We start from the raw sequence: 19,708 nt of genomic DNA, 5'->3' as shown, positions 1-19,708 counted from the left end.
AAAAAATTAATTTTCATTTTTACTTGTAAATTAATGAACACAAGTAAAATTTTTTTCCCGCGGTTATAATTTTGAACTTTCAAAATATAAAACGTCTCAAATTAACTTCTGGGCATTTAATTTAAATTTTAAAGTCATTTAAAATTTCCCGGGTAATTCAATTAAGTTTCTAAAGCTACAGCATTAATAATTTTTGAATTAAATGAAGAATTAGTGTGTTAATTACAACACAGTTGTGAGTATTGAATAGTATACGTCATTTAATATATTTAAGTATAATAATATATGTAGCACAAGTGAGTAGTACCTGCTCATTATCTTGAAGATGTCATTACTGCAAGTAGGTGACATTAGTTTACCCTGCTTTGTCTTTTATTCGAGTCTTAACGAACCTGGTTACATTTATTTATAGAAACTCGTTCGTCACTCGAGACTTAACAGGATGCGTAAAGGCAGCAGTGAAAGAAAAAAAATAGCGAGAAGCTTTTTGAGAGTATCCGGGCACGGCGGAAGTTTAAGTGAGAGGCACAGGGTGTAGTGAAGAAAGTGCTTCTCTGCACACTTCTTGACCTTTAATGTCCTCGCAAATGTTTTATAAGCAGCCGAGTATAATGTCACTCTTATTTTATTTTTCGCCTTTGTGAGTTTTTCTTTTATTTACTTAGATTGAATAAATAAAGTAGTAAAAAGCTGTGCGTTCGTTACCTGGGTATCTGGAAAGCTATTTCGTCGAGTGAGTCGCTGGGTTGAAGCGGCGCTCGTTCGAATAATTTACTGGGTCCCCGTTGGATATTTTTGCAGGACTGCATTGACCCGGCGGTAGGTTGGGACTGGTCCCCACAATTGGTCCCACGTTGACCACCACATTGACCAGCTCCACTGCATTTCTCACGTTTTTTTTGAGCTTCTGCTATACGACGCAGATTGTGGAGTCGGAAAAAGAACACCGACATTTCTGTCCCACAGTTGTATCATTCTCGTAAATTGTTTTTTTTTTTTTATTGTCGTGTGGGAGTTTTAGTTTTATTTTTGTTAACTCACTTAGCAGTAAGTTACAATCAGACATTTTCAAATTAAAAAAAAAATATGAATTTTTTTACAAGGATTTGGTAAAAAAAAATTTTAGCTCCATAAAATAAATTAATTTAGTCGAAAATTTTTATAAAAATAATTTTAAGAAAATTTTTACAAGTGGGGTAAAATGACCATCCGTAAATTTTTTTTTACCAGAAATGTCAACTGTCATTTTTTTGAATAATCGATTTATTTTTATTTGGCTCAATGGTCATATGAAAATTTTGGTGTCGGTTTTACCCGGCATAAAAATTGAAGCCAGGAATTTTTATTAAAATTTATTGGTTTGCACTCTAGTATTTAAAAATTTTCTAATTATGAAAATTATCGATAACATGTTACGTTACGAAAATGAGCGCATATTGAATGCTGATTAACCTAATCGAATTATTAATCAGGTCACGGCTCCATTGAGAATAAATAGATAACTTTAATCTTTAACGTTTACCAAATCCTTTAATTTGTTTTATCATAATTTAGTTTCGGAGATTAAGTTGAGTATTACTGGTTTTGAATAGAGCATAATTTGCTCGCAATGTGGTGAAAATTTTGTACACATCAGAGGGACAACATAGAGACATGCAAACGTTTATTGTGTACTCATGCTAAACATGCGGCACATGCTACTCAATATATATACATACAGAGGGCAATCGAACATGCGGATTTCGAGTTTACAGAATGCTTTGCGTCACCGATGGACGTGTACAGAAACCACCATGTGCTTCCTCCACGATGTCAACTCCATATTTATTTATTTATTCATTGATCTGCATATTTTAATATACTCGCTACTTATTTCCCGTATGAAAATAACATATATGGTCAAAATATATGATAAATATCAAAAAATATATGTGGCTAATTTAACTATGTTTTTTGATATATTTTTTTTTTATATTAAAAAATATAACATTCATCATATACGAGTCCGTATATGTTTAGCATATATAAAATATATATGTCAATCATATACAAAAAATATATTTTCATCATATATGAAAATATATATTCTTGTCATATACGAAAACTATATTTTTATCATACATAAAAATATATATTTCTATCATATACGAAAAATATATTCTGATCATATATAAAAACATATATTTATATTGTGTATGGAAAAAAAAAGTTTCTTATTTGTATGACCAACTCTCATATATATGATCACCCAACTCAAATATAACAAAGAATATATATGGTGGCATATATAATATAAATTATATGCTACCATATATTTCATTTCATATAAAAATTTTATATTTTTTGAATATAAAAAGAAATATATCAATACAATATATTATAAGGTAAATGTAAATGTATATATAGCTTATTATAAAAAACATATAAGTTACATATATGGAATACATATATTTACTACTGTATATAATTTTATATTAAATCGGCCAAAATCTCTACATGATTTTTTATAATATATCATATATTTTTTTGTTGCAAACATATATGATTTTATATATTTTAACCATATATTGTTTTGTCATATGGGTTACCATCAAATAATTATTTACACATTTAACTTAAATCCACTTCCGCTTCCATGTTACAGAGATTATTTTTTTTTTTATTCATTAAAATTAATTTTTTACAGAAAAAAAAAAAATTACACGACATGACAGTTCACTTTTACTGGGAATTCGCCAATGTGCAATTTAAAATATTAATTGTGCTGGTGGGTTTTTAATTTTAAAAATTCTAGCATAAAAATAATTAACTAAAATTAAAATAAACATTTTTTTAAAAGATTATTTAATCCCCGGCACTTAAAAGTGTTGAGAAAAAAAAACTGATACTAAAGTAAGAAGAATAAAATCTATGAAGTGGAGACTTTAGATGTGAATAAGAAAACCACCCTCTGAGGGTTTAATATTCCACTGGGACACTTTGAAGGAAAATATATACGTATATAGATATAGATATAGATATAAATATATAAATATAAAGTGTGTGAGTAAAAAGTGGAAAAGAATAAAGGATGAAAAAATAAATAAGACAAGTAAGCTGAAGTGAAACAAAGAAGTGATGTGCCATGTTGTGTATATGTTTATTGTTCCACAAGTTTCCGACTGAAATTTATGCGAGTTTATCGACGCGTAAAACCCGCAGAGACGGAGCCCGCGAGCAACAGTATGAGTGAATATAACCCAGGGTAAAGTTGTAAGCGCGAGTATGGCGATGCCGATTAAATTTTTGAGTTATTGTCTTTTATAACTGAAGGGTAAAGAGAGATAGACATATATTTATATTTATATAAAGGATATATTAGTAGATATTTTGGTCAGTTAAAACCATAAAGGATTTAACCGGCAGAGGAACAATTTCTCGATTGGATTATCTACTATGTCGTCATGGCCACAGCGGAAATGCCATTGGCACTTGTATCTATTTATCTTTATATATATCTATATATATAGCGTGACCTCATTTAAAGCAAGTACGTTTTGCACGACTGCACTAGTTCTCAACGACAAGGGATTTCACTGGCTCTGGTTCCTCCTTTATATTATACACATCCAACTGTTTCGTTTACTCCATGGGGAAATGCTACTGGGACTTTCTCACCGACTATTACTTCTCCTGATAAGTCTTACTGAAATCTTATCTCCGATCGTATACTAACCACTGAAAAGATCGATAAGTATTTGCACTCGACGAGACATAAAAAAAATTTATAAATGAAATACAGACTTGGCCTGAAAAAAATTCCGATAACTTTTTTTCACGGGAATTTTTTTTTTATTGGGGAAACTTATTTCGCGATGATAGACGGAAAGAAATTTTCTTTTAAAATTACCGTTAAATTCACTGTAATCGTGGGGCATAATGCGGCGCTTTTATTTATTACCATTTTTGAAATAAAAATTACGAAAAAATTTATTTATTTTGTGGTAGACTTCATAAAATTTACCGAAAACTGAAAATTTACAGTAGACTACGGTAAAATTTTTTGAAAAAAAGTTAAAAATTATTGCATTTACCGACAAATGATTAGGTCGTGTCATTCGTCCCACGATTACAGTGAATTTAACGGTAATTTTTGAAGAAAATTTCTTTCCGTCGAAATTCGAGTGGAGTCACTTTGAAGTTCAAATGATTTACGACAATTACAGATAAATTTTGCAGGTCTATAAAACTGGCAGTGAAAAGTGAGCAGAATCCAATGCGATTAGCGCCAGAATTTGTCGCTAAATAGTTGCTAATTAGTTGCTAAAAAGCCGATTTTGTTGCTCAAACCGATTTCAAGAAAATCGAGTTACTGCTAGCTTATACATAAGCTAGCAGTAAACTCGCCGAATCGGTGTTGAATGAAACGTCTGATGCGGGGTAATTTGTTGCTAATTTGTTGCTGGAACACACCGCGTTAAACGCGTCAAAAAATTGAAAATCGGCCGAGCTTGACCACCAGCAGCAAATGATTAATGACCCTGCTAACTTAACACGCGGTTTTAAATAACAATGGAGAGTCATTGAATTTGTTGCTGCTCAGAAATAGACTCAGCAGTACCCAAAGAGCCAGCAACAAAATAAAATCAGACGATCGGTACGTCTTAACGATCAGCAAAGGAAACTTGATGGCCCTGCTATGTTAACAGGTGGTTTTTATGACCAAAAAAATGTCGCTGATTTTGTTGCTGCTCAGAAATAGACTCAGCAGTACCCGAAGAGCCAGCAACAAAATAAAATCAGACGATCGGTACGTCTCAACGATCAGCAAGTAAAACATAATAGCCCTGCTATGTTAACAGGCGGTTTTTATGACCAAAAAAAGTCGCTGATTTTGTTACTGCTCAGAAATAGACTCAGCAGTACCCAAAGAGCCAGCAACAAAATAAAATCAGACGATCGGTACGTCTCAACGATCAGCAAAGGAAACTTGATGGCCCTGCTATGTTAACAGGTGGTTTTTATGACCAAAAAAAAGTCGCTGATTTTGTTGCTGCTCAGAAATACTCAGCAGTACCCAAAGAGCCAGCAACAAAATAAAATCAGACGATCGGTACGTCTCAACGATCAGCAAAGGAAACTTGATGGCCCTGCTATGTTAACAGGTGGTTTTTATGACCAAAAAAATGTCGCTGATTTTGTTGCTGCTCAGAAATAGACTCAGCAGTACCCAAAGAGCCAGCAACAAAATAAAATCAGACAATCGGTACGTCTTAACGATTTCCTGATTTCGAGACCTAACAAATTTAGGTTTCCACTATATAAAAATGGTGTATTACCGTACGAAGGACGGTGTGGCTCAATAAGTTATAGATCAAATTGAATGGAATATAGTATAGGGCCGGATAGCTCAACTGGTAGAGCACTCGGCGCGTTACCGAATTGGTCTGGGTTCGATTCCCAGTTCGGGCTATCTATATTTTTCTCAATTTATCTATAAATTGTCTTATTGAGAGGTTTGCATGTTTAGGTTTCCACTATATAAAAATTTACGTCAAATTTAAATTTTATTTTGAGCATATAAGAGCTAAAAAGTTGAACTGACTTATTATAATAAATATTAATAAATACTTGTTCGAGATTAAAATTTTTCAAGTTTTATTGCTTAAAGTAAATAAATAAATAAAATATATCAACTAATATATGTAATATACACTTGTATTTATTTACTTACGTATTTAAATTTATAAATATTAATTCAATAGTATTAAAAAATTTAAAAAATTTATTTTTTTTGATAAATTTAGTCGCGGAGTTTTTAGCGATTTGAATTTAAGCCACGCCTCCTAGGCGAAAGCAGCGCCACTTTAATGTTAGAGACTGTGTTGGTAAATGTCTCGTCTTCGTTTTAATAAATTTTATAAAAAAACATTTTTATAAAATAAATAAAGACATTTAGGGTAAATTTTTTTTTTTCTATATCAACTGTGATATTTGTTTTACAATATCCGCAATTTATATATTGCTTTTTGATGCATTTAATCGGTTTCAAAATGATTTCAACATACGCGGTATTTATTTTTTTTTAGTTCTTTGTTACTAACAAAATTTCCAATTCACTGATTTTTGTACATTTTTGATTTTTTTATTTCTTTTGATTTTTAGAAATTTTTGAAAAATTTAATTTTACATAGCATCGAGTTTTAGGTAGCCTAGGAGTAAAATGACGGGTCTATATGTAGCATACTATTTAAAGCAAAATTGAAAATTTCTTGTTTTAACAAAAAAAATTCTTGGCTGAAGAAAATAAGTCATCGTCCACCAAACAATCAACGTTTTGAGCGAAAAAATAGTTTACTTCGGCCAAGAAACTTTTTTATGCTCCAAGAAAAAAAAAATTCTCACTCCTGAATTTCAAAGTTTAGAACGAAAAGCAGTTTACTTAGGTCAAGAAACGTTTTTTTGCCCCAAGGAAAAGATTTTCTCACTCCAAAAAATCAACGTCTTAGTTGAAAAAAACAAAACCCTTGGGCCAAGGAAAAAATTCTCATGCTCCGAAAAACAAATTGCTTAAGTGAAAATAAAAGTTGCTTGGGCCAATAAAAAAAAAATCGGTCTATAAGTTGACCCTGCGGGCCAGCCCCAAAACTTCCCGCTGTTTTCGAAAACACTATTGTGAATACATTTTCGAGCTCTTTGAGCTCGCAAATACTTTTGTATGCCATGGTTTTGTAAAAAACCATTTTTTAGTATTTCTTTCTCCCACGATATCTCGCGAACAAATTAACCGATTTTGATGGTTGAGGTGGCAATCAACGCATTTTGTCAAGTTCTAAAGCTGATCGAATTTTGAATTCGATTTATCGAGTCGTTTTTGAGATATTTCAGAAAAAATAAAAAAATTTTTTTTTTTTTAATTCTTTCGACAACGGTTTCTCTTGAACGAATGAACCGATTTTGATTGTTGAGGTGGCATTCGACGCGGCTTATAAAGCTCTAAAGCCCAGTCCATTTTAGAATTAATCCATCGAGCAGATTAAAAGTTATCCAAAAAAAACATTATTTAAAAAACTTTATTTTTGAAATATCTCTGAACGAGCCCTACGATCAAGCTCAATTTTCTCTCGGCTTCAAGATATTGACAATCCGCGTCGAATGACACCTTAAAGTTCAAAATCGGTTCACCCGTTCAAAAGATACAAGTATTTACATACATACGTACGTACGTCCATACATACATACGTACACTCGGACATCATCTTGAAATTAGTCAGAATAGCTTCCTAGGACCTCAAAACGTCGACATCTGATGGAAATTCGATTTTCGTAAATCGGACCGAAACCAATAACTTCCCAAATTTTTGAAAATTTACAATTTTCTTAGCGGGAAGTCAAAAATTTCTTGCTCCAAAAGTTTACTTCTTTGATCAAGACAAATTTTTCTCAGTCAAAAATGTATTCTCTCTCCGAAAGGTTGACGTGTTAATTCGATTTTTTTTGGTATCTGGAACGTGATTTTTTTGTTTTTTGATTTCGAGAATAATTATTCAAGTAAACATTAATATTAAATATTAAAGTCATGATGTAGAATATTGATTATGTGATTATAGGATATATTATAGTACAATTCAAAATCCCGAGTAGAATTCTGGCTAATGAAGATGAGTTTAGAGCCAGTCACTAGCTCAGCATTACTAGCTAGCAGATTTAGCTAATAACGAGCTCACCGTTGGCTAATTTTTGTTTCAAGAATATTTTTAGCTCACCGATATCTCGTGAGTGAACAATATTTATTTATTACAGATGGCGCTGTACAAGAATGAAATCTTGACTCACTAGTGCCTCACAGCTAGCTTAAAATAATTATTTATAGATGGCGTCGTTTTCAAGTCAAAAGACGACTCACCACAAGCCGATAGCTGGCCATTATCTATGATTTAGAAATGGCACTCTATAGAAATCTAACGCTGACTAATCATTACCTCACAGCTAGCTCAAAATTATTTATAGATGGCGTCGTTTTCAAGTCAAAAGACGACTCACTACAAACTGATAGCTGGCCATTATCTATGATTTAGAAATGGCACTCTATAGAAATGTAACACTGACTAATCATTACCTCACAGCTGGTTCAAAATGATTATTTATAGATAGCAAAATTTTCAATTCAAAAAATGGCTAACTGTAAACTCCTGGCTGGTCACTACTTATTATTTACGGATGGTGCTATAAAAAAAAAGAATTTACTGATTTGTTATTGGTTTTTATCTAGATAATACTTATTGTTCTAGACAGAAAAAAAGGATTTCTTGACGCAGAAAATTTTCACTTGTCCTAGGAAAAATTTTACATCATGAAATGAAATTGAAAATTTTCTGGGAGCGAGAAAAACCTTTTTGGAACAAAAAATTTTTTTTAATCTCACGAAATTTGACGATCCATTATTTAGAAGGTAAAATAATATTGTAACCAATTTATACTCAGCTTAATAAGCATCAACTTAGTAAATAACAATAAATCAACCTAACCTCAAATAAGTATAGACGACGCTACATAAAAATGTAACTGGAACTCACCAGTATCTCATGGTTATCCAACGAAAATTGGTTACAGATGAAGCTGTACAAAAACTGAAATTTACCTCATCAGTATCTCATAGTTATCTTGTCGCTAATAGTTACAGGTGGCGCTACATAAAAATATAACTGCAACTCATTAGTATCTCATGGTTGTCTAGTTAACATTAGTTACAGATGGAACTGTATAAAAAATAAAATTCACCTCGCCCATATCTCATGGTTATCTTGTCGCTAATAGTTACAGGTGGCGCTGCATAAAAATATAAATTTAACTCACCAGTATCTAATGGGTGTCCAGTAATTATTAGCTACAGATGGAGCTCCTTAAAAAAGAAATTTCACCTCACCAGTATCTTATAGTTGTCTAGTCACTATTAGTTACAGATAGCACTGTATAAAACATATATGGATAATCAAATTGTAGTCGATTCTAACGAGCAGTAGCAGCCCAGTGGATAACACGCGAGACTCATCATCCCAAGGATCCGGGTTCAACTCCTGTACAACGACCAAGGGACCCTACACCCAATTTGTAGGATATTTTATATTGTAAATAATGTAAATAATCTGTAAATAATTTTCATAGGTTTAAGTAACTTTAAATATTACAAGACTGAGAAAGTGGTTTTTTTTTGTTACAAAATTTTTCCACAGTTCATAACAGCAAAAAGAGACAGATCAGGAACAATAAGTTCTAAACATTTCAATAAGATTATAAATTATAAGCAATACATGAGTACAGCGATATAAACAGTAACGAGTTGCCGCTAACAACGGACAATTATCTGTAACTGGTGTTCAAAACCAATAGATGTTAAGGTTTTTATTATTTAAGTTTTGTTTTACCTTTGTATTTTTGTAACGATGTTAATTTATGAAAAATAAAAAACTTTATTCAAAAAAAAAAAAGGTTCAACTCCTGTCACCGACCAACTGGACATCACGATTAATTCGATGATAAACTCATAACAAAATTAATCTAAATACCAATTGTAAAGCCAGTGTAAAAAAAAAAAAAAAAATTTTTTTTTTTTTTTTCAATTTTCGAGTCATTGTGAACTCATATTTTTTAGCTAGCCACTGGCTACTTTTCATATCTTGTCATTAGCTCATTTTTTTTAGCCAGCGATTAGCTATTTATAATTGCACACTTACTACCTCATTGTTTTAACCTAGCTATTGGATATATGTTTGAATCTATCCACTGGCTTGTTTTGATCAGTCAGCCATCGGCTAAGATGGCGTTACATAGTGAGGTTATGGCTGGCCAATTCTATTAGGCAGTGATGAGGTATAACTAAAATCTGTTAGCTACGGGCTGGCCACCTATGAGTTTTAATTCTACTCGGGATGGTAATTGCCGCTCTGTCAAATGACAGAGGAATAGTCGAACAAAATCCTACTGAAATTTGGAATAAAACAATTCTAGAATATCTTTCTTGCCAGGAACACTACCAGTAGTAGGCACGATTTCGTGTTGAGCACCGAACTACTCCCGATGCTGCTGTCTAGCACCAGTGACTTTCCCCTTCTCGATATCGATCTGTTCTTCCAAAAAATTTTTTTTCTCTTAGCTGAAGCAACTTTTGTAATCTTGGTCGGAAAATACAAAAATACTTGTGTAAAAAGAATAGTACTTGTTCCGCGAAATTTCATTTTCTTCAACCGAAAAAATGTAATATCGCTACGACTAAATTATGTTTCTCGCTACAAAAAAAATATTTCTTACTTTAAGAAATACAAAGTCTTGATACGAGTGAAGATATTTTGATTTAAGCCTAAAATTATGTTGACGTAAGAAAAAAATTTTGATTCAAAATAAAAATTTTAAGATCATTGTTTACTTGGTGCAGGTAGATTTTGATTTTCCGAATAAATTAAAAAAAAAATTTCTTGAAGCGAGAATATTTTCCTCGATTTATGTTAACTGTCTTTTCTGTATAGGATTATTAATACCAATCTGTAAAACATAAACTGAAAAATTTTAATAACATTTTAAACGTTGTGACGAATATAGCAAAATATGAATGACTTCAAATAATTTTGACTATTAAGACGCAACAATAAGTATATAAAAAGCGCAAACGCTTGATATTCAGGTAATCTGCTGTTCTAAAATTATCACCATTAAGAAAACAAGGGTTACCTAATTCGAATATGTTTTGAAGTTCAGGAAATTAATGAACGCATATAAGTCGTAATAGAAGATAGGGTCAATAGAAAAAGGCAAAACCGAAGACGAAATCGGCAACTGTTTCTTTTGTACGGCGAACAAGTATTAATACGACAGGACAATTGATTCTCGGTTATCGGTGTTTACATATACCCGTTATATTATTTCTCTTTTGGTGCTGGCTCTTTAAATATATCTGAGTCTATTTCTGAGCAGCAACAAAATCAGCGACATTTTTTTGGTCATAAAAACCGCCTGTTAACATAGCAGGGCCATCAAGTTTCCTTTGCTGATCGTTAAGACGTACCGATCGTCTGATTTTATTTTGTTGCTGGCTCTTTGGGTACTGCTGAGTCTATTTCTGAGCAGCAACAATTCAGCGACATTTTTTTGGTCATAAAAACCACCTGTTAACATAGCAGGGCCATCAAGTTTCCTTTGCTGATCGTTAAGACGTACCGATCGTCTGATTTTATTTTGTTGCTGGCTCTTTGGGTACTGCTGAGTCTATTTCTGAGCAGCAACAAAATCAGCGACTTTTTTTTGGTCATAAAAACCGCCTGTTAACATTGCAGGGCTATTATGTTTTACTTGCTGATCGTTGAGACGTACCGATCGTCTGATTTTATTTTGTTGCTGGCTTTTTGGGTTCTGCTGAGTCTATTTCTGAGCAGCAACAAAATCAGCGACTTTTTTTTGGTCATAAAAACCACCTGTTAACATAGCAGGGCCATCAAGTTTCCTTTGCTGATCGTTAAGACGTACCGATCGTCCTATTTTATTTTATTGCTGGCTCTTTGGGTACTGCTGAGTCTATTTCTGAGCAGCAACAAAATCAGCGACTTTTTTTTGGTCATAAAAACCGCCTGTTAACATAGCAGGGCTATTATGTTTTACTTGCTGATCGTTGAGACGTACCGATCGTCTGATTTTATTTTGTTGCTGGCTCTTCGGGTACTGCTGAGTCTATTTCTGAGCAGCAACAAAATCAGCGACTTTTTTTTGGTCATTAAAATCACCTGTTAACATAGCAGGGCCATCAAGTTTCCTTTGCTGATCGTTGAGACGTACCGATCGTCTGATTTTATTTTGTTGCTGGCTCTTTGGGTACTGCTGAGTCTATTTCTGAGCAGCAACATAATCAGCGACATTTTTTTAGTCATAAAAACCGCCTGTTAACATAGCAGGGCCATTATGTTTTACTTGCTGATCGTTAAGACGTACCGATCGTCTGATTTTATTTTGTTGCTGGCTTTTTGGGTTCTGCTGAGTCTATTTCTGAGCAGCAACAAAATCAGCGACTTTTTTTTGGTCATAAAAACCACCTGTTAACATAGCAGGGCCATCAAGTTTCCTTTGCTGATCGTTAAGACGTACCGATCGTCCTATTTTATTTTATTGCTGGCTCTTTGGGTACTGCTGAGTCTATTTCTGAGCAGCAACAAAATCAGCGACTTTTTTTTGGTCATAAAAACCACCTGTTAACATAGCAGGGCTATTATGTTTTACTTGCTGATCGTTGAGACGTACCGATCGTCTGATTTTATTTTGTTGCTGGCTCTTTGGGTACTGCTGAGTCTATTTCTGAGCAGCAACAAAATCAGCGACTTTTTTTTGGTCATAAAAACCGCCTGTTAACGTAGCAGGGCCATTATGTTTTACTTGCTGATCGTTAAGACGTACCGATCGTCTGATTTTATTTTGTTGCTGGCTCTTTGGGTACTGCTGAGTCTATTTCTGAGCAGCAACAATTCAGCGACATTTTTTTGGTCATAAAAACCGCCTGTTAACATAGCAGGGCCATCAAGTTTCCTTTGCTGATCGTTAAGACGTACCGATCGTCTGATTTTATTTTGTTGCTGGCTCTTTGGGTACTGCTGAGTCTATTTCTGAGCAGCATCAAAATCAGCGACTTTTTTTTGGTCATAAAAACCACCTGTTAACATAGCAGGGCTATTATGTTTTACTTGCTGATCGTTGAGACGTACCGATCGTCTGATTTTATTTTGTTGCTGGCTCTTCGGGTACTGCTGAGTCTATTTCTGAGCAGCAACAAAATCAGCGACTTTTTTTTGGTCATAAAAACCGCCTGTTAACGTAGCAGGGCCATTATGTTTTACTTGCTGATCGTTAAGACGTACCGATCGTCTGATTTTATTTTGTTGCTGGCTCTTTGGGTACTGCTGAGTCTATTTCTGAGCAGCAACAATTCAGCGACATTTTTTTGGTCATAAAAACCGCCTGTTAACATAGCAGGGCCATCAAGTTTCCTTTGCTGATCGTTAAGACGTACCGATCGTCTGATTTTATTTTGTTGCTGGCTCTTTGGGTTCTGCTGAGTCTATTTCTGAGCAGCAACAAAATCAGCGACTTTTTTTTGGTCATAAAAACCACCTGTTAACATAGCAGGGCCATCAAGTTTCCTTTGCTGATCGTTAAGACGTACCGATCGTCCTATTTTATTTTATTGCTGGCTCTTTGGGTACTGCTGAGTCTATTTCTGAGCAGCAACAAAATCAGCGACTTTTTTTTGGTCATAAAAACCGCCTGTTAACATAGCAGGGCTATTATGTTTTACTTGCTGATCGTTGAGACGTACCGATCGTCTGATTTTATTTTGTTGCTGGCTTTTTGGGTTCTGCTGAGTCTATTTCTGAGCAGCAACAAAATCAGCGACTTTTTTTTGGTCATAAAAACCACCTGTTAACATAGCAGGGCCATCAAGTTTCCTTTGCTGATCGTTAAGACGTACCGATCGTCCTATTTTATTTTATTGCTGGCTCTTTGGGTTCTGCTGAGTCTATTTCTGAGCAGCAACAAAATCAGCGACTTTTTTTTGGTCATAAAAACCACCTGTTAACATAGCAGGGCCATCAAGTTTCCTTTGCTGATCGTTAAGACGTACCGATCGTCCTATTTTATTTTATTGCTGGCTCTTTGGGTACTGCTGAGTCTATTTCTGAGCAGCAACAAAATCAGCGACTTTTTTTTGGTCATAAAAACCGCCTGTTAACATAGCAGGGCTATTATGTTTTACTTGCTGATCGTTGAGACGTACCGATCGTCTGATTTTATTTTGTTGCTGGCTTTTTGGGTTCTGCTGAGTCTATTTCTGAGCAGCAACAAAATCAGCGACTTTTTTTTGGTCATAAAAACCACCTGTTAACATAGCAGGGCCATCAAGTTTCCTTTGCTGATCGTTAAGACGTACCGATCGTCCTATTTTATTTTATTGCTGGCTCTTTGGGTTCTGCTGAGTCTATTTCTGAGCAGCAACAAAATCAGCGACTTTTTTTTGGTCATTAAAATCACCTGTTAACATAGCAGGGCCATCAAGTTTCCTTTGCTGATCGTTGAGACGTACCGATCGTCTGATTTTATTTTGTTGCTGGCTCTTTGGGTACTGCTGAGTCTATTTCTGAGCAGCAACAATTCAGCGACTTTTTTTTGGTCATAAAAACCACCTGTTAACATAGCAGGGCCATCAAGTTTCCTTTGCTGATCGTTAAGACGTACCGATCGTCTGATTTTATTTTGTTGCTGGCTCTTTGGGTACTGCTGAGTCTATTTCTGAGCAGCAACAAAATCAGCGACTTTTTTTTGGTCATAAAAACCACCTGTTAACATAGCAGGGCCATCAAGTTTCCTTTGCTGATCGTTAAGACGTACCGATCGTCCTATTTTATTTTATTGCTGGCTCTTTGGGTACTGCTGAGTCTATTTCTGAGCAGCAACAAAATCAGCGACTTTTTTTTGGTCATAAAAACCGCCTGTTAACATAGCAGGGCTATTATGTTTTACTTGCTGATCGTTGAGACGTACCGATCGTCTGATTTTATTTTGTTGCTGGCTTTTTGGGTTCTGCTGAGTCTATTTCTGAGCAGCAACAAAATCAGCGACTTTTTTTTGGTCATAAAAACCACCTGTTAACATAGCAGGGCCATCAAGTTTCCTTTGCTGATCGTTAAGACGTACCGATCGTCTGATTTTATTTTGTTGCTGGCTCTTTGGGTACTGCCGAGTCTATTTCTGAGCAGCAACAAAATCAGCGACTTTTTTTTGGTCATAAAAACCACCTGTTAACATAGCAGGGCCATCAAGTTTCCTTTGCTGATCGTTAAGACGTACCGATCGTCCTATTTTATTTTATTGCTGGCTCTTTGGGTACTGCTGAGTCTATTTCTGAGCAGCAACAAAATCAGCGACTTTTTTTTGGTCATAAAAACCGCCTGTTAACATAGCAGGGCTATTATGTTTTACTTGCTGATCGTTGAGACGTACCGATCGTCTGATTTTATTTTGTTGCTGGCTTTTTGGGTTCTGCTGAGTCTATTTCTGAGCAGCAACAAAATCAGCGACTTTTTTTTGGTCATAAAAACCACCTGTTAACATAGCAGGGCCATCAAGTTTCCTTTGCTGATCGTTAAGACGTACCGATCGTCCTATTTTATTTTATTGCTGGCTCTTTGGGTACTGCTGAGTCTATTTCTGAGCAGCAACAAAATCAGCGACTTTTTTTTGGTCATAAAAACCGCCTGTTAACATAGCAGGGCTATTATGTTTTACTTGCTGATCGTTGAGACGTACCGATCGTCTGATTTTATTTTGTTGCTGGCTCTTCGGGTACTGCTGAGTCTATTTCTGAGCAGCAACAAAATCAGCGACTTTTTTTTGGTCATTAAAATCACCTGTTAACATAGCAGGGCCATCCAGTTTCCTTTGCTGATCGTTGAGACGTACCGATCGTCTGATTTTATTTTGTTGCTGGCTCTTTGGGTACTGCTGAGTCTATTTCTGAGCAGCAACAAAATCAGCGACTTTTTTTTGGTCATAAAAACCACCTGTTAACATAGCAGGGCTATTATGTTTTACTTGCTGATCGTTAAGACGTACCGATCGTCTGATTTTATTTTGTTGCTGGCTCTTTGGGTACTGCTGAGTCTATTTCTGAGCAGCAACAATTCAGCGACATTTTTTTGGTCATAAAAACCGCCTGTTAACATAGCAGGGCCATCAAGTTTCCTTTGCTGATCGTTAAGACGTACCGATCGTCTGATTTTATTTTGTTGCTGGCTCTTTGGGTACTGCTGAGTCTATTTCTGAGCAGCAACAAAATCAGCGACTTTTTTTTGGTCATAAAAACCACCTGTTAACATAGCAGGGCTATTATGTTTTACTTGCTGATCGTTAAGACGTACCGATCGTCTGATTTTATTTTGTTGCTGGCTCTTTGGGTACTGCTGAGTCTATTTCTGAGCAGCAACAATTCAGCGACATTTTTTTGGTCATAAAAACCGCCTGTTAACATAGCAGGGCCATCAAGTTTCCTTTGCTGATCGTTAAGACGTACCGATCGTCTGATTTTATTTTGTTGCTGGCTCTTTGGGTACTGCTGAGTCTATTTCTGAGCAGCAACAAAATCAGCGACTTTTTTTTGGTCATAAAAACCACCTGTTAACATAGCAGGGCTATTATGTTTTACTTGCTGATCGTTAAGACGTACCGATCGTCTGATTTTATTTTGTTGCTGGCTTTTTGGGTTCTGCTGAGTCTATTTCTGAGCAGCAACAAAATCAGCGACTTTTTTTTGGTCATAAAAACCACCTGTTAACATAGCAGGGCCATCAAGTTTCCTTTGCTGATCGTTAAGACGTACCGATCGTCCTATTTTATTTTATTGCTGGCTCTTTGGGTACTGCTGAGTCTATTTCTGAGCAGCAACAAAATCAGCGACTTTTTTTTGGTCATAAAAACCGCCTGTTAACATAGCAGGGCTATTATGTTTTACTTGCTGATCGTTGAGACGTACCGATCGTCTGATTTTATTTTGTTGCTGGCTCTTCGGGTACTGCTGAGTCTATTTCTGAGCAGCAACAAAATCAGCGACATTTTTTTGGTCATAAAAACCACCTGTTAACATAGCAGGGCCATCAAGTTTCCTTTGCTGATCGTTAAGACGTACCGATCGTCTGATTTTATTTTGTTGCTGGCTCTTTAGGTACTGCTGAGTCTATTTCTGAGCAGCAACAAAATCAGCGACATTTTTTTGGTCATAAAAACCACCTGTTAACATAGCAGGGCCATCAAGTTTCCTTTGCTGATCGTTAAGACGTACCGATCGTCTGATTTTATTTTGTTGCTGGCTCTTTGGGTACTGCTGAGTCTATTTCTGAGCAGCAACAAATTCAATGACTCTCCATTGTTATTTAAAACCGCGTGTTAAGTTAGCAGGGTCATTAATCATTTGCTGCTGGTGGTCAAGCTCGGCCGATTTTCAATTTTTTGACGCGTTTAACGCGGTGTGTTCCAGCAACAAATTAGCAACAAATTACCCCGCATCAGACGTTTCATTCAACACCGATTTGGCGAATTTACTGCTAGCTTATGTATAAGCTAGCAGTAACTCGATTTTCTCGAAATCGGTTTGAGCAACAAAATCGGCTTTTTAGCAACTAATTAGCAACTATTTAGCGACAAATTCTGGCGCTAATCGCATTGGATTCTGCTCACTTTTCACTGCCAGTTTTATAGACCTAAATTTTGCTCACATTAATTGATTATTACTCGCCTTTAATCACTAATTTAATAAAATATCAGATAGCGAATATTAATTACTCGTTAATTATTAATTAATATTAATTAGTTATTCAATGGAATAATTAATAGGAAATAATTACTTGAATTGTTGATTGAAATTGAAATCCGGTGAAGAAGAAATTTTGGAAAATAATAAATTTGAATTGAGACTGCACTGAAAGAAATCATCGGTAGCCACTACCGATTATTTTTCGGTAGCCGCTACTGATTATTTCGGTACCAGTTACCTAATTTTCGGTAACAGCTACTGATTTTTTTCGGTAGCTGGTACCGATTCTAATCAGTAACGGCTACCGAAATAATCGGTAGCTGTTACCAAGTAATCAGTAGCCGTTACGGAAATAATCGGTAGCTGTTACCAAAAATTAATCAGTAGCAGCTACCGATTATTTCGGTACCAGTTACCTAATTTTCGGTAACAGCTACTGATTTTTTTTCGGTAGCTGGTACCGATTCTAATCAGTAGCGGCTACCAAAATAATCGGTAGCAGCTACCGAAAAAGAATCGGTAGTGGCTACCGATTACCAATAGGTAGCTGCTACCGATTATTTTTTTCAGTGTGATATTGAGTAGAAAAAAAATACCGACATATGTTTGACATGAATTTATTGGACGAAGACATGAACATTGATCTGTACACAATATAACAAGCGTACAGTCTACGGAGTAATCAACGTGAATGCTGTGGGTATTATGCAACCTTAATTAAATCGCTGGGAGTAGAAATGAAGCCGGTGACGTCGGATGACCCGTGCGAAATCGAGGGAAACTCCCGAGGGAGCTCCTTCTATCCGTGATCGCCACCCACCCGCACTATCGCTAACCAACGTCAACTCGGTCTTATATCTCTATACAGAAACGATAAGGAAGTAAATAAAGAATAATTTATGGTGTAGTAACTTTTTCAATTACAAGCAGATAAAAAAAAGTTAAATCATAAAACCCGAAATTTTGAGATAACTTTTTATTGGACTTTGAAATTGGAAATAAATAAAAGTAAAATAAAATTCAGTGACTGGTCAGGTGGAATAAAGTTATACGATCATGATCAATCTTTGAAAAAATATATTTTCTAGGTCTTATGGAGTGCAAAGGAACGTATAGTTAAACTTTGGCAAAGTGCACTTAAGGTGCTTGACCTCAATGAAACCTATGAATAGCCGTGAAGGGAATCATTTAAAGTTTTTCCGTTAGAAATATTTCTTTCACCGAATAAAAAATAAAAAAACAACAAGTTTGTGTATGGGAATAAAAGTTTAGATGTATGTCTGGCTTCGTGAAATTAATGAATAGATATTTGGAATTTTTTTTAGATGAATTTTATTTTTTATTTATTTTCCTGAGAGATTAATTAACATGAATAAGAGAATAACAATTGGGCAGGGTAATAAAAAATAAATCACATTTTGTGATGCTCTAAATTCCAATTTACTTGAGCTTAACTTTCCTAACAAAATCAACAGGGATCAAGTCATTTATATATATGTATATAAAGCTGAAGAGGAGTAAGTGAAAATAAAGTAAGATAATCCTCGCATCATTTTAACGGATTACCGTTAGCCAATTTCGAAATGAAAACGAATAGGTATTAAGTTAAATGTTTTATATATATATAAATATTTCATTTGTGAAAATGAATAAGATTCAAGCTATCGATATTTTTTTAAGAAAAAAAATTATGTGACGAGAAAACGATTAGGAAAAGGCTGAACCCTATTGGGAAATCAAGAAAATGATGGAATTGGTTTTAGATTCTAGTAGACTGGATTTTTCTTTCTACTCAAATTTTGGTTTTCATTCCCGGGTCAAAAGTAAAACTTGATTTACTTAGTCGAAATTAGGAACCGTTTTTCACGAGACAAACTCGACTTTTTTTACGGAGATATGACTGAGTTTTCGCCTTAGTTTAGACTTAACTGATTTACTTGATCACGATTCAAGACGAAAAAGTCGAAGTTGACTTGGTTTAGACTTAAATTATAAAGCGGGAAAGTCAAAACTGAAATGAAACGTGAAAAACAAATTTTACACTAAAAAATCCCGGATCAAAAATAAAACGACTCAGGCTCACTTCATATTTTCTTTTGAAGTATCGATTTGTATCGATAACTAAGGTACCCGCGGGTAATAAGACCTTAATTAATGATACTGTAACGAATGTGAAACTGATCTTTTTAAATATTTGAATAGCTAGACAACAAATGCCTTCTTCTCTTGTTTTATAGATGCGCGGCTAAAGTCAGTCAGTCTTATATTGACAACTAAACACCATACGTCTTGTATCAATAAACTATATCTTTGCTGCAGTTAATTGTGGTGTTGTTATTTCTAATATAAGTGTGTTATTATTGTAGTGTATAAGTGATATTAATTTATAAG

At 34.8% G+C, this 19,708-nt stretch overlaps 1 protein-coding gene across 11 annotated transcripts in view; it reads right to left on the bottom strand.

Annotated features, from left to right (window-relative positions):
• Positions 1–19,708, bottom strand: part of LOC130678315 (potassium channel subfamily T member 2) — a 148,359-nt gene that overhangs the window by 92,162 nt on the left and 36,489 nt on the right. Inside the window, exon 2 of one of the 11 annotated variants that reach the window (XM_057485486.1) lies at positions 706–955. The exons of the other annotated variants lie outside the window; for them this stretch is intronic. Within the exon in view, the coding sequence (XP_057341469.1) occupies positions 706–953 (248 nt within the window). The 5' untranslated portion in view covers positions 954–955. The remainder of the gene's footprint in view (positions 1–705; positions 956–19,708) is intronic. 11 annotated transcript variants of the gene reach the window in all.

This window comes from Microplitis mediator, chromosome 1 (assembly GCF_029852145.1).
Source record: "Microplitis mediator isolate UGA2020A chromosome 1, iyMicMedi2.1, whole genome shotgun sequence".
NCBI lineage: Eukaryota > Metazoa > Arthropoda > Insecta > Hymenoptera > Braconidae > Microplitis > Microplitis mediator.
The sequence above is the reverse complement of the archived record's forward strand: the minus strand, read 5'-3'. Positions and strand labels throughout refer to the sequence as shown.